Source organism: Saimiri boliviensis, chromosome 1 (genome assembly GCF_048565385.1).
Source record: "Saimiri boliviensis isolate mSaiBol1 chromosome 1, mSaiBol1.pri, whole genome shotgun sequence".
In the NCBI taxonomy this organism is placed as follows: domain Eukaryota; kingdom Metazoa; phylum Chordata; class Mammalia; order Primates; family Cebidae; genus Saimiri; species Saimiri boliviensis.
Window position 1 is genome coordinate 121,457,585 of NC_133449.1, and position 16,205 is coordinate 121,473,789.

Here is a 16,205-nt window from a genome sequence, read left to right on the forward strand (position 1 = left end):
AGTACTTGCTGATTCACCTTGTACTTTTATGTTACGGTGATGGCATCTTTCCTTAAAGTTTATGAACCAACCTGTGTGAACTTCCAACTTTTCTTCTGCAGCTCCTTACCTCTCTCAGCCTTTACAGAATTAAAGAGAGTTAGGCCCTTGCTCTGAATTAGGCTTTGGCTTAAGGGAATATGCTGGTTTGATCTTCTTTCCAGATAACTAAATCTTCCTCTATATCAGCAATAAAGCTGTTTTTTTTTTTTTTTAAATGATTCATGTGTTCACTAAAGTAGCACTTTTAATTTCCTTCAGGAAATTTTCCTTTGCATTCACAACTTGGCTAACTTTGGAACGAGAGGCCTAGTTTTCAGCCTATCTTGGCTTTCAACATACCTCCTCACTAAGCTTAATCATTTCTAGCTTGTGATTGCAAGTGAGAGATGTGCAACTCTCTCTTTCACTGGAACACTTAGAGGCCATCACAGGGTTATGAACTGGCCTAATTTTAATATTGTTGGGTCTTAGGAAATAGGGAGGCCCAAGAAATGAGAGACAGGGGCCTGCCTGGTCAGTGGAGCAGTCAGAACACACAACATTTATCGGTGGAATTTGTCATCTTATATGGGTGTGGTTTGTGGTGCTCTGAAACAATTTCAGTAGTTACATCAAAGACCATTGATTACATACACATCACCATTACAGAGATAATAATAATGAAAAAGTCTGAAATATTACCGGAATTACCAAAATGTGACACAGAGACACAAAGTGTGCAGATGCTATTGGAAAAATGGCATTGACAGACTTGCCCAAAGCAGGATTGTCACAAACCTTCAATTAATAAAAAACACGTATGTGTGAAGCACAGTAAAGAAAAGCACAATAAAATGAGGTATGCCTATATTTGATTTTGTAAGACAAGTGAAATTACATTTATCCGTGTTGTTTTGGGAAAAACAGTATCAGCGCAGAATTGGTTATCCCTCCAAGAATACATAAATCATGAAAGAAAATTTATTTTACAAGTGATTCCCCCATAGCCATCCAGCAAGCTAACATTATAAAATGAGCATAACTCTTAGAATTTGCTTAGGACAGGGTGTCTCAAGCTCAATTCTACTGAGGTTCTGAACCAGATAATTCTGTGTTGTGCAGGGCTACCCTGTGTACCATAGAAAGTTTAGCAGCATCTTTGGCTTCCACCATTAGGGGACAGTAGTACTCTTAAACCAGATGTGGCAATCAAAAATCTCCAGGCACTGCCAAATGTCCCCAGGAGACAAAAGTATCCCAGGCTGAGAACTAAGGGCTTAGACCTAAAAAATGCACTAGTTACACAGTAAAAATAATAGTGTATTAGTACACCTAGAAAGAATTAAGAAAGCCAAAAGTTGGTCCTTTGAAAAAATGAAAGTGAGAAACCACTGGTAAGACTGGTGAGGAATATAAAAAAGCCCAAACGATTAACGTTTTGGATGAAAATAAGAACATAAGTGCAGATGCTGCTGAGGTTGAACAGAAAATTAAGAGGCTTTTATAAACAAGACAATGTCCAAAGCTTTGAAAACAAATTAAATGGATACATTTATAAAAAATAAAACTTACAAAAGACAATCAAAAACAAATAGAAATGTTAAAGGCCTGGACACCTGCATCCTCCCAAGCCTAAACCTGGAAGAAGCCGAAACCCTGAATAGACCAATAACATGGTCTGAAGTCGAGGCAGCAATAAAGAGCCTACCACCCAAAAAAAGCCCAGGTCCAGATGGGTTCACAGCTGAATTCTACCAGACATACAAAGAGGAGCTGATACCATTCCTTCTGAAACTATTCCAGACAATCCAAAAAGAGGGAATCCTGCCCAAATCATTTTATGAGACAAACATCATCCTGATACCAAAACCCGGCAGAGACTCAACAAGAAAAGAAAATTTCAGGCCAATATCCATGATGAACATAGATGCAAAAATCTTCAATAAAATACTGGCAAACTGATTGCAACAGCATATCAAAAAGCTCATCCACCCCGATCAAGTAGGATTCATCCCAGGGATGCAAGGCTGGTTCAACATACGCAAGTCCGTAAATGTAATTCACCACATAAACAGAACCAAAGACAAAAAACACATGATTATCTCAATTGATGCAGAGAAGGCTTTCGACAAAATTCAACAACGCTTTATGCTAAAAACCCTCAATAAACTAGGTATTGACGGAACGTATCTCAAAACAATAAAAGCTATTTATGACAAATCAACAGCCAATATCATACTGAATGGGCAAAAACTGGAAGCATTCCCTTTGAAATCTGGCACTAGACAAGAATGCCCTCTCTCACCACTCCTATTCAATATAGTACTGGAAGTTCTAGCCAGAGCAATCAGGCAAGAAAAAGAAATAAAGGGTATCCAAATTGGAAAGGAGGAAATCAAATTGTCTCTATTTGCAGATGACATGATTGTATATCTGGAAGACCCCATCATCTCAGCCCAAAATCTCCTGAAACTGATAAACAACTTCAGCAAAGTCTCAGGATACAAAATCAACGTGCAAAAATCACAAGCATTCCTATACACCAGTAATAGACTTCAAGAGAGCCAAATCAAGAATGAACTGCCATTCACAATTGCTACAAAGAGAATAAAGTACCTAGGAATACAACTAACAAGGAACGTAAAGGACCTCTTCAAAAACCTCTGTTTAAAAGATATATTGGCCTATCCTTTTTCCCTCTTAGCTGTCCCTGTCTGGTTTTGGAATCAAAGTCATGCTTGTCTCATAAAGCACCTGGGAAAGGTTTCTCTTATTTTGTTATTTGAAAGAGTTTATGTAAGATTAGAATCACCTATTCCTTGAGTATTTGGCAAAGCTTCTTTTTGTGGAAATGTTTAGCTACCGAAGCCATTGCTCAACGAAATAAGAGAGGATACAAACAGATGGAGAAACATTCCATGTTCATGGTTAGGAAGAATCAACATCGTGAAAATGGCCATACTGCCCAAAGTAATTTACAGATTCAACGCTATTCCCATCAAGCTACCAATGACCTTCTTCACAGAACTGGAAAAAAACACCTTAAACTTCATATGGAACCAAAAGAGAGCCCGCATAGCCAAGTCAATTCTAAGCAAAAAGAACAAAGCAGGAGGCATCACACTACCGGACTTCAAACTATACTACAAGGCTACAGTAATCAAAACAGCATGGTACTGGTACCAAAACAGAGATATAGACCAATGGAACAGAACAGAGGCCTCAGAGGAAATACAACATACCCACAACCATCTGATCTTCGACAAACCTGACAAAAACAAACAATGGGGAAAGGACTCCCTGTTTAATAAATGGTGTTGGGAAAACTGGCTAGCCATGTGCAGAAAGCAGAAACAGGACCCCTTCCTGACACCTTACACCAAAATTAACTCCAGATGGATTAAAGACTTAAACATCAGACCTAACACCATAAAAACCTTAGAAGAAAATCTAGGCAAAACCATTCAGGACATAGGTGTAGGCAAGGACTTCATGACCAAAACACCAAAAGCAATGGCAACAAAAGCCAAAATAGACAAATGGGACCTAATCAAACTCCACAGCTTCTGCACGGCAAAAGAAACAGTCAGTAGAGTGAATCGGCAACCAACTGAATGGGAAAAAATTTTTGCAGCCTACCCATCTGACAAGGGGCTGATATCCAGAATTTACAAAGAACTAAAGCAGATCTACAAGAAAAAAACAAACAAGCCCATTCAAAAATGGGCGAAGGATAGGAACAGATACTTTACAAAAGAAGACATACAGGAGGCCAACAAACATATGAAAAAATGCTCATCATCACTGGTCATCAGAGAAATGCAAATCAAAACCACATTGAGATACCATCTCACACCAGTTACAATGGCGATCATTAAAAAATCGGGAAACAACAGATGCTGGAGGGGATGTGGAGAAATAGGAACACTTTTACACTGTTGGTGGGAATGTAAATTAATTCAACCATTGTGGAAGACAGTGTGGTGATTCCTCAAGGACCTAAAAATAGAAATCCCATTTGACCCAGCAATCCCATTACTGGGTATATATCCAAAGGATTATAAATCATTCTACTACAAGGACACGTGCACACGAATGTTCATTGCAGCACTGTTTACAATAGCAAAGACCTGGAACCAACCCAAATGCCCAACGATGATAGACTGGATAGGGAAAATGTGGTACATATACACCATGGAATATTATGCAGCCATCAAAAACGATGAGTTCACGTCCTTTGTAGGGACATGGATGAACCTGGAAACCATCATTCTCGGCAAACTGACACAAGAGCAGAAAATCAAACACCGTATATTCTCACTCATAGGCGGGTGTTGAACAATGAGAACACATGGACACAGGGAGGGGAGCACTACACACTGGGGTCCGTTGGGGGGAAATGGGGGAGGGGTGGGGGGGTGGGGAGGTGGGAGGAGATAGCATGGGGAGAAATGACAGATACAGGTGAGGGGACGGAAGGCAGCAAACCACACTGCCATGTGTGTACCTATGCAACAATCTTGTATGTTCATCACATGTACCCCAAAACCTAAAATGCAATTAAAAAAATAATAATAAACAGAGGTTTTTAAAATAGCATGCAAATACTAGCAAACTGGACCAAGAAAAACATGAATCATGAGGAGATTAGGTTTATAGTAGGGATGTAAGGTTGATTCAGTATTAGAAAATTAGCAGATTGAAAGACAATAGGATAATCTCAATAGAGAATAGGGGTTGATAAAATTCAACATTAATTCATGATAAAACTGTTAGAAAACTAGGAACAGTAGGTAACTCTCTAACCTGATAAATGACAATACAACAATAAAACTCTATAGCAAACATCACACTTAATAATGAAATGTTAAAAGCATTTTCTTTAAGGTCAGGAAAAAAGGCCAAGATGCTTTCCATCACTACTTCTATTCAATATTGTATTTAAAGGTACTAGCTAGGACAGCAAGAAACCATTTTTTAAAAATAATTCAAAAAAAGATGCAAAACTACTATTATCTGCAAACTACAATGACTGAATATTTTTAAAGTAATCCACAGATAAACTGTGAATAAGATATTTTAGTAAGACTGTTTTTAACAAAAATTAGTACACAAAAGTCAATTGAAATTGACTTCATTCCCACTAGGATGGCTAGAATCAAAAGTCAGATAATAACAAGTATTGACAAGGACAAAGAAATCGAAACCCTTATACACTGCTAGTAGGAATGTAAAATGGTGTGGCTGCTTTGAGAAATAGTCTGGCAGTTCCACAAATGATTAAACATGGAGTTATCATATGACCCAGCAATTCCACTCCCAGATATAAACCCAAGAGAAACGAAAGCATATGTCCAAACAACAACTTGTACATGCATGTTTTTGGCAACATTATTCATTGCAGCCAAAAGGTGAAAAAAACCCAAATCTCTCTACTAATGAATAAACAAAATGTGATGTATCCATACAATGGGATATTATTCTGCCTTAGGAAGAAAGGAAATTCTGACATATGCTGCAATATGGAGGAACCTTGAAAACATGCTAAGTGAAAAAAGTCAATCAGAAAAGACCACATATAATGTGATTCCATTTAAATGAAATGTCCAGAAAAGGCAAACATACAGAAACAGAAAGTAGACTGGTGGTTACTTATGACTAACCAGGATGAAGGGTTTGGGGAGTGATCACTAAGGGGTACAGCATTTCTTTTTGAGGTGATGAAAATGTTCTAAAATTGTCTTGACAATTGCACATATCTGTAAATGCACTAAAATGCATTGATTTGTATATTCTGAGTGAATTATAAATTACATCTCAGTAAAGCTGTTTTCTAAAAAAAAAAAAAAAAAAAATACAATTGTATTTCCACATCAGTACAACACTGTTAGAAAATATGCTTTACTTTACAATGTATCAAAAGGCATGTAAGCTCTTCATGGAGAAAATTATAAAATTTTACTAAAAGAAAAATAAATGAAAGGCTATACAATGTTCATGTACTAGAAGTTTTATATCATAGAAATGTCAATTCTCCTCCAGTTGTTCTACAGATTAACTGCAATTCCAAAATCCTAACAGAACTCTTTTACAGTATTTGAGAAGCTGCTACTTAAATTTACAACAAAGTCCAAGGGTTAAGAATAGCCAAGACATTCATCATGAAAAAGAACAATGGAAAGGTATTCTCACAGCTACCAAGACTTCTAACGCTATGGATAGGCTTTAGTGTAGGAAAACAACAGGGCTCAGAAAGATCCACACGTATACGTCTGGAAACTTGATTTATACACAGCAAGCATGGAAGGTCAAATTGGATATCTGTACCCATATTTCATATCCTGTACAAAACCAAATCTAAGTGAAACACTTAAATGTGAAAATGCAAAACTATCAAGAAGACAACTATTTTGAAAACAATATAGAATAGGAAAATTCAAAACAACAGTGAGAGTATACTAGTGTTAATATTAAAACGCATTATAAAGAATCACACGTGGAAGCAAAGTTTGATATTGGCAATTTTCCCTCTGATATTGGCAATTTTTGTCCATCTGAGCCTCAGCTTTTTATCAGCAAAATGGGGATCATAAAGACCTATATTATAAGTTTGTTATGAATGTAAAAAAGTATAAGTAATTAACTCAGGGCCTAGTACATTCCTGGCTACAGTCTGCCTGCAGGCCTTCTGACATTTTAATCACAGTTGCATAATGCTCAACGAGAATCACCATCTCTGACTGCCACTGTTGGCTTTATTGCACTAGCCTGTATCACAGAGAGTTGCCCTAACAGCAGGTCAATGTAACTGTTGATGTTGCTATCAACAGAAATTGTCGATTACCTGACAGCAGACACTAGGTGCTGCTTGTTTGAGGCAAAATAAAAGATTGCTTGATACTTCTTCTAAATGTAAAGTTGAATAATCTATTTCTGACTAGCGTCCTGATCCCTGATTAATCACACCTTTTCAAAACTACAAGGGATCTCACAGGTCATCCAGCAAGAATCTTCTCCACCGTACCTTAGATTAGATTAGATGAACAATTTCTATGTAAAAGCTTCTAGTTTAAACAAGCTCTTACTCAGGTAGCAGTTTATTACATTTTCCGATCCTTCTAATTGCCAGGAAGGGCTTTCCCCCACCCTTAGAATGGATAGGCGATGGAAAAGTGAATGAAAACATGTGAATGCCACTCTTACATACTTCTGGAAACAAAAATCTTGATTATTTTCATTTGAGGGCAACAAAGGATATATACTATTTAATAACAATTTCATAATATAAAAGTCAAGTTCTAAAATACATCTTGAAGCTCATATTTATGTTCTCAAAACAAAACATATATTAGAAAATTTGCCTTATAGATGAATCAAAGACTTATATCTAAGACCTAAAACCATGAAGATTCTAGAAGATAACACTGGAAAAACCCTTCTAGAGACTGGCTTAGGCAAAGACTTCATGACCAAGAACCTGAAAGCAAATGTAACAAAAATGATAAATAGATGAGAATTAAATTAAAAGGCTTCTGCAAAGCAAAAGAAATAATCAGCAGAGTGGGAGAAAATCTTCATAATCTATACATCCTACAAAGGACTAATATCCAGAATCTACAAAGAACTCAAAAAATCAGCAAGAATAAAACAAACAATCCCATAAAAAAATAGGCTTAGGACATTAGCCCACTTTTAGACAATTCTCAAAAGAAGATATACAAATGCCCAAAAAGCACATGGGAAACGGCTCAGCATCACCAATATCAGGAAAACGCAAATCAAAACCACCCTGTGATACCACCTCACTCCTGCAAGAATGGCCATAATCAAAAAATAAAAAAAATAAAACATGTTGGCGTGGGTGTGGTGAAAAGGTAACACTTATACACTGTTGGTGGGAATATAAACTAGTATGACCACTATGGAAAACAGTGTGGAGATTCCTTAAAGAATAAAAGTAGCTCTACTATTTGATCCAGCAATCCCATTACTAGGAATCTATCCAAAGGAAAAGAAGTTATTATAGGAAAAAGACACTTGCACACGCACATTTACAGCAGCACAATTTGCAATTGCAAAAATACGGAACCCTCCCAAATGCCCATCAATCAACAAGTGGATAAAGAAAATGAGGTAGATACAGATACCAAGGAATACTACTCAGCCATAAAAAGGAACAAAATAATGGCATTCACAACAACCTGGATGGAACTGGAGGCTGTTATTCCAAGTGAAGTATAACAATTCAGGAATGGAAAACCACACACTGTATGTTCTCGCTCATATGTAGGAGCTAAGCTATGAGGATGCAAAGGCATAAGAATGATTCACTGGACTTTGGGGACTTTGGGGGGAAAGAACGGGGGGTAGCAAGGGGTAAAAGACTACACACTGGGTACAGTGCACACTTCTCAGGTGATGGGTGTGCCAAACTCTCAGAAATCACCATTAAAGATTAATGTAGCCAAACAGCACCTATTCCCCAAAAACCTATTGAAATAAAAAAATAAAAAACTTTTCAAGGCCGGGCACGGTGGCTCAAGCCTGTAATCCCAGCACTTTGGGAGGCCGAGGCGGGTGGATCACGAGGTCGAGAGATCGAGACCATCCTGGTCAACATGGTGAAACCCCGTCTCTACTAAAAATACAAAAAATTAGCTGGGCACGGTGGCGCGTGCCTGTAATCCCAGCTACTCAGGAGGCTGAGACAGGAGAATTGCCTGAACCCAGGGGGCGGAGGTTGCGGTGAGCCGAGATCGCGCCATTGCACTCCAGCCTGGGTAACAAGAGCGAAACTCCGTCACAAAAAAAAAAAAAAAAAAAAAAAAAAAAAAAAAAAAAAACTTTTCAAAAACACTTGCCTTATAAATGTATAAAACATAAAGAAAACCTACCTGGGATGATATCATTGATGTGCAATAGAATTGTACTTTCAACACACGCAAAACTGCAAAGCTGTACTCCATCGAATCTCCCATCCCAGTTGCCAATAGGGTTATCCTAGAAATTAAATAAACATTAAAATTGTCCTCAATGAAATGTAAATGTGAAAGTCTATATTTTCCATAAAGAATCCTCCAAAATATTTTACATTGGTAAATGTTAACAATTTTACCTAAAGGAAAGAAAGAATATATTAGGAATAGTTGCCATAGTAATAAGGCTTTGCTTTTTTCGTTTGTTTGTTCATTTTATTCTTCAGGAAAATGAGATCCAAGAATAATCAAGTTATAGTAAACCCCTACATAAGCAAAGAATCAAAAGCGTTTTTCATATTTTACTGAACAATAAATACTGGCCTATGGAATAACACCCATTTGAGGTTTAAAAAGACAACATTTTGCATAGGAAGATTCATTAATAATATATTGTTTCACCCAGAAACCTGCCCCTAACTAGTCCTAGGCTCTTCATACTCCCTGAGCACTTAAATGGTCGTTCTGAACTTCTGTATGCCTTTCTTTACAAAAGAAGTCTATTTTCTACTTGTTCCTTTGACATTTTATGGACATACGGGAATCCTCTCCAGGATGGAGATGTTTATATCTAATTATTTGATATTCTAATATAGCACCAATTGGCACTGTGCTGTTCAGGGAACTATATCAGTAGATGCGCCAGTCAGACAACTGCCCTGGGCACCGATGTGCATGGCATGCTAAAATGTCCCTGGAAATAGAACATGAATAGAAGGGAAAGGAGATAAAGAAAGAAGTTCTAGCATCTGCCAGCACTTTCTTCTCAAGGAGTATAATAGAAATGTTGGGAACGAATGTCTGCACAAGTCAACTATGGGACAGATGGAGGCAGGGAGAGAAGCTGTGAGGGCAAACCTCTAGGTAGCCTGACCCGGATAAACAAACTGACCCCAGACCGCCATCTGACGGCAAGGCCTAAACCCTAAACAGCTTCTGCCAAATTTGAGGCCCAAGAACCTGAAGCAAGGGGAGACCAACCCCGATAACCAGTGGCCCACCTTCTCCAATATTCCCTCCATGCAGGCCACAATTCTCCTTGAAATAAATACTGAATTAATATTTAAAGAATATTGGTTAAAAGAAGTGCTTTATTGTCAGCTATCCTGAGGAGCATATATGTTTTACTCTGGTTCTAACTTTTCACATATTAAGAGTAAATGTTTAGTAACTAACCAATGAGTAACAAATAGAATTTCCTAGAATTGCAAGCACAGGAAACGTTACGTTAGAACTTTACCTTACCAACAATCAAAAGGTCTACCTGAATGGATAAAAATGATGACTAAACATCCCCATCGTGAGTGTAAGAGACTACTACTCACGTCCCCTCCTAACTCATTCTACTACTCAATAATTCCGTACGAATTTCCTTTTTTATACCTAACGAAGTCTTGCCCATATGTTCAATGTGTGATAAAAATGGTCCAGCCTTTTTCTTCTCATTCTCTCAATGCCGCAGGTATTATTTAACTCGCCACACTGGAATGGATCCATTATTAACAAGTATGATTGTAAGGAAACATTAAAAATAAGTGACACAAACTTAGGTCAAACGTTCTAAGATTCCACTCTTACGAGGAACCTAGAACAAGCAAATTCTCCAATACAGAAAGCAGAAGAAACTGTGGTTAGCAGAGGCTGGGGAAAGTGGGCAGTTACTCTTTAATAGGCACAGGGTTTCAGTTTGGGATGATGAAAAAGTTCCAGAGATGAATAGAGGTGACAGTACAACAATGTGAATATATTTAATGCTACTGCACGCACACTTAAAAATGCTTAAAATGGTAAATTTTATATTATGTATATTTTACCACAATTAAAAAACGGTTTTCAAATGAATGGTATCCTATGAGAATATTCTAATTGTCTATTACTCAAAATCAATATGGTTTTCCTCTACCCAGATATTTTCTATAAATGATTTTTACACTACTTATTAAAATCAGATCAGCCAATCAAATTGTGTAGAATATTATTAAAAAACACAGGTTACCCCCAAAAACTTTTTCAAAATAAAGAAAAATAAGACATCATGTAATATATTTGGGTTTTGTTTTGTTTTGTTTTGTGTATTGGTCAGCTACAATAAGGCAGATTTAAAGATTGAGAACATTATTCTAGTTTATTCAAATTGGAAAAAAGTAAATGTAATTCTCTATGTAGACCCCTGTTCTATTTCAGTGCTCCTTTACCAAAGATAAATTAGAACATGCTCTTTAAAGTACTCCAAATTAGATCATTTTGAATATTCAAAGTGTTCAATTTGCAAGTAAATTGGTACTAAAACTAATACATATATTCACAAAGATATTTAATACAAAATTTTCTTACCATGTCCACACCAACAAAATATCCTAAGCTTTCTTTTCCTGGCAAAACATCACAGAATATAACTGTTCCAGATTCTATTGTTTTTCCAACCTTCAAAGAAACTCTGGAGTTTATTTCCAAAGGAGGAAGTTCGACCTGCATCGTGTCCACTGGACCTGCATAATCACTTTCCAACGCAGTATCATCGTCTTCTATGAGTTCCAACTTGTCCAATGCAACAAACACACCACAATCTTCATCACACTGAAAAAGCTGTTTCCCTTGATACACCCCATCAGTGAAACCTTGGCCACGACCTTCTTCCTAGTTTTTAAGAGGGGGGGGAAAAAATAGATATAGAAAGATGATTCATAAGAAAAAGGGTTCGCTTTAGAGATTGCAGGAAAATCACTCTGGGAAGATTCTAAATGATTCATATATAAGAAATATAGTTATTAGCAGTTTCTGTTGGATTTAGGGTATTTAAAAAATAAGAAAGAGCTGTATCTGAAGCTGAAATAAAATTATCTGATAATTTCAAATCATAACTCTATTGTGAGGAAGCTAGGCCGAATTCCATGTTGTAATTCTAACATTAATTTGGTTATAAAAAGAAAATGTTACTTTAAAATAGCAGTAATCCTAGCTCCATTCATTAAGCCAGCCGCTGTGCTAAATCCTGTGTCAATGTACCACAAAAACACTACAAATCATATATTACCAACACCATTGTGCAGGTAAGGATGCAGACTTAGAGAAGTTAAGTAGCCTTGTTAAGTAATCTGGCAACCCGGCCAGTAAATGGCTTAACTGGGATTCAAAGTCCCAATTTTTTACAATCATGTCTTTAAAAAAAAAATTAAATCAAGAAGCAAAGAAGGCATGCAATTCTATTTGCAAAAATGTCAAAATATAATTGACATTTAAGTCCTTGAGAATGAATATTAAGCCTGGAAATGTATCACAGAGTTCTTGGGGCTCTTTCCAACAGACATAAACTCCAAGGTGTTTATGAAACACCAAGACATAAACACATATCATCAGGGACAACTATAAGCAAGTTTTGGATTATGGATTCATCCATTACATGGATTCATCAGCAAGGATGATGAATATTAAAAATTACAGAAGACTCTCGGGAAAATTCGTTTTGTATTTAAAGGAGAAAAATACATATGTGCATACAAATACACACAGACACACAAACACAAACACACACACCACTAAAGTGGTTTACCAAACTTACCAGCAATTCAACTCCAAAGAATATTCCCGACACTGTCCTCTCTGCTAACAGAGGTCCTCTGAAGCGCACAACTCCAGGAAATTTTTCTTCCCCAGATCTCAGCTGTACTTTCACAGGGCAGCCCACGTCTATTTGGAGGCCTTTACTTAGTCTGCTTCTGTTTTTAAACAGGCTGAACCTCTCCTCACAATTGGTAATTGCCAAAAGTAACTCTGTGAACTTTTCATTTATCTCTACAACATCCTTTTCATCAACAAACAGAACTGCATGAGGTTGCTCTAGAATTTTCAATCCAATCTGATTTTTCTTGCCTTTTGCAGAAGGAATCCTTGAATGCCCCACAGAACGATCTTGAACATACTGTCCTATACTTCCCTTCGGTACTTTAAGGAGCTTTTGTGTTTGTTTGTCTGTAACGCTGCACTCTTGAAGAAGCAAATAAAAAATCCGCTCTTCCCAGTAGGGCGAGGTAACTTTTTCTTGGCTCCATAAGCCTGAACTCATTGTGATATTAACTTCAAAATACTAAGTCAAAAAAAGGAAACTACTAATAACTTTGTCATAAAACCACAAAAGATAAATTCAGTGGAAGTCCCAAAGCATGTTTTCAGCAATGTGGTGCCCATGCTGTAAAAAAGAAAGCATAACAAAACGCCTGGTGAAGAGGCAAAAATACATTTTAGACTTCATTCTACATGACTTAAAATTAAGGTTAAAGACTTTTAAATTTTTCATTTAACCAGTAAACACATACACACAAATAAAATATTTCCAAAAAATATCTAAAAGGGCTAAAATCCATACAGCGTATTATTTTTATCTACTGAAACTGTGCATATTTAATTAATGAAATCCAATTGTAAATACTTTCAAAGACAACACAATAATGTTTGCTTCCAAGAACCATATACAATCAGATTCTAGTAAAAACTTTTAAAGGTTACCCTTATACATACCCTTATATTCTATGTTTTTAAATTTATTTGTATATATTTGTTTATTTTAAGATGGGGTCTCACTCTTGTTGCCCAGGCAGGACCGCAGTGACACAATCATGGCTAACTGCAGCCTTTACATCCCAGGCTCAAGGGATCCTCCTGCCTCAGCCTCCTGAGCAGCTGAGATTATAGGCACATGTCACCACACCCAGCTAAGCTTTTTATTTTTTTGTAGAGACAGGGTGTCACTATGTTGGCTAAGCTGGTCTTGAACTCCTGGCCTCCCAACGTGCTGGGATTACAGTCATAAGCCACCAGGCCCGGCCCATATTCAGCCACTAACAAACTTCAAAAAGTAGCATTTGGGCATTTGGGTTGGTTCCTGGATAAAGAAAATGTGGCACATATACACCATGGAATACTATGCAGCCATAAAAAAGGATGAGTTCATGTCCTTTGCAGGGACATGGATGAAGCTGAAAACCATCATTCTCAGCAAACTGACACAAGAACAGAAAACTAAATACCACGTGTTCTCACTCGTAAGTGGGTGCTGAACAATGAGAACACATGGACACAGGGAGGGGAACATCACATACCAGGGCCTGTTGGAGGGGCTAGGGGAGAGATAGCAGGGGTCAGGTGGGACTGGGGAGGGCTAACATTAGGAGAAATACCTAACGTTGATGACAGGGGGATGGATGCAGCAAACCACCATGGCATGTGTATACCTATGTAACAATCCTGCACGATCTGCACATGTACCCCAGAACTTAAAGTACAATAAAAAAAAAAAAAGGTAGCTTTTGGGGCTGGGCTCTGTGGCTCATGCCTGTAAATGATACCTATGATATGGCCATATTTTGATAATGGAACATTTTCCCTCTGACTCAACTTCATTTTACATATTTTGTCCATAGATGGGCAATGTTCATCACATTAATCATAACTAACAACTAATTTCTCAAATCACAAATATCAGAAATTATAATGTGATTATATTAAAGATATTTTTAAAATCAATTTTGTAGCATCAAAACATCTACTAATAGCAAGGGAATATCATGATATAACTGCATTATAATTTATTTCTATGACTTCTTTTTCAGCTTCAAATTTTCATTTGTTTTATTTATTTATTTATTTATTTATTTATTTATTTTTGAAACAGGGTCTCACTCTGTCACCCAGGCTTGAGTACAGTGGTGGGATCACAGCTCACTGCAGCTTCAAACTCCTGGGTTAAGTGATCCTCCCACCTCGGCCTTCAAGGTTCTAGGATTACAGTCATGAGCAACTGTACCTGGTCCTAATTCAAAATTTTTACCAGAATAATAATCTTTCCAATGAAGTAGTCTCATTCTCAAACCTATTTGAACTGATGATTTAAAAATTACACAATTTCATTAATTCAAACTGAGACTTTACTTCATTATTTTAATTAATTTTTTGCTGAATTAATTCCTAGGTTTCCTGTCATAAGAATGTGGCTACCTGGTTTCCAAATACAATACTTATTTCATCCTTCCTTGAGCTAGAGGTATCCATTTCCATTATTCTGGGTAATGGCTGTAATTGATAGCACTATCATATTTATTTTATTCTAGCAATTAAAAAATAAATACTCCTAAAATGAAAAAACCAAATTTTAGGTTTAATCACTTAATAATCAAACAACCTAGCAAATCTATACAGAGGAACATTTCTTTTAGAAAACATTGTTAGATAATGAAATATTCCATAATAGTAGGGTTTTTAAAAGTCTCTCCCTCTACAAGCCAGCAGGAGACATGTGGTTTGGCCAAGACAGACTACAGGTTAGGCGCCCTCTTTCCACCAACATTACTGAAATATCTCCGTAGCACTCAGTGAGGGTAAAGGCAGAGGCAGCATTAAGGGTGTTCTCTTTTTTCCTTCTTCTTTGTTGTGTGTTTGTTTTGATTCCACTTGAGGGCACTGTCTACTTCAGCAAGAATGGGATCAATTTATATTTGCTACTTATATAAGACACCTGTGGAAACATCTATCTTGGCTCTATATAAACAAAACTCATAAGGGCTGCCCAAACAGCTACCCAAACCCTCAATTTGGTTCTATTCCTTTAAAGGTCCAAAATGAAGTGTTTGTTCTTTTTGACCAAAATGCTTTTAACATGTCAACACTTTCCACAAGAAAATGTCCTTATTTTTTTCTTGATCATTGATTTACCATTATGACTGTAAATTATTTTGCCTCACTCTTGATCTGCAAGGCTCTTTGTTATTTTGTTAAAGGCTGTACCTTATGCGTCCTGAGCTCACAAATGTTCTCTACAGATCTACTGTCTAGAGTTTTCCCATGCAATCAGCCATTTTCTGTGGTTTCCTGCCATACGCATTTGACTCCTTTTACGGCCTTGTTGCTTTCCAACTTACTGCTTTGAATGAGTTCTGAGAAGCCAGGTCGTGAAATATGTTTGTGCGTTTGAAAAAACAAAGCCACAATAGTGAAAAGAGGAATGCAAACATCCAGAAAGGGTCTTCAGGAGTAAAGGACATGTGGGCTCTATTGAAAAGAGATTTTGGTCACTCCCAGAAGGTTAAGATAGTCAAAAAGCAACTGCCAAAAAAACGAGCTGTTGTTTTTGGTTCTCTTTGAAATACGTTTAGATTTTTTGGGCCAAAACATTTTTTGATAAAGGTAAAGCAATTCTATTTTGAAAAGAAATTCTTT

General features: G+C 36.9%; 1 protein-coding gene across 2 annotated transcripts in view; it reads right to left on the minus strand.

Moving 5' to 3' along the window:
- CYLD (CYLD lysine 63 deubiquitinase) overlaps window positions 1–16,205 on the minus strand; it is a 56,716-nt gene that overhangs the window by 35,572 nt on the left and 4,939 nt on the right. For both annotated transcript variants that reach the window (XM_003937264.4, XM_039480380.2), the window contains exons 3-5: window positions 12,556–13,182; window positions 11,331–11,633; window positions 8,916–9,021 (exon numbers count right to left, since the gene is read on the minus strand). In XM_003937264.4, the coding sequence (XP_003937313.1) occupies window positions 8,916–9,021; window positions 11,331–11,633; window positions 12,556–13,059 (913 nt within the window). In that variant the 5' untranslated portion in view covers window positions 13,060–13,182. The remainder of the gene's footprint in view (window positions 1–8,915; window positions 9,022–11,330; window positions 11,634–12,555; window positions 13,183–16,205) is intronic.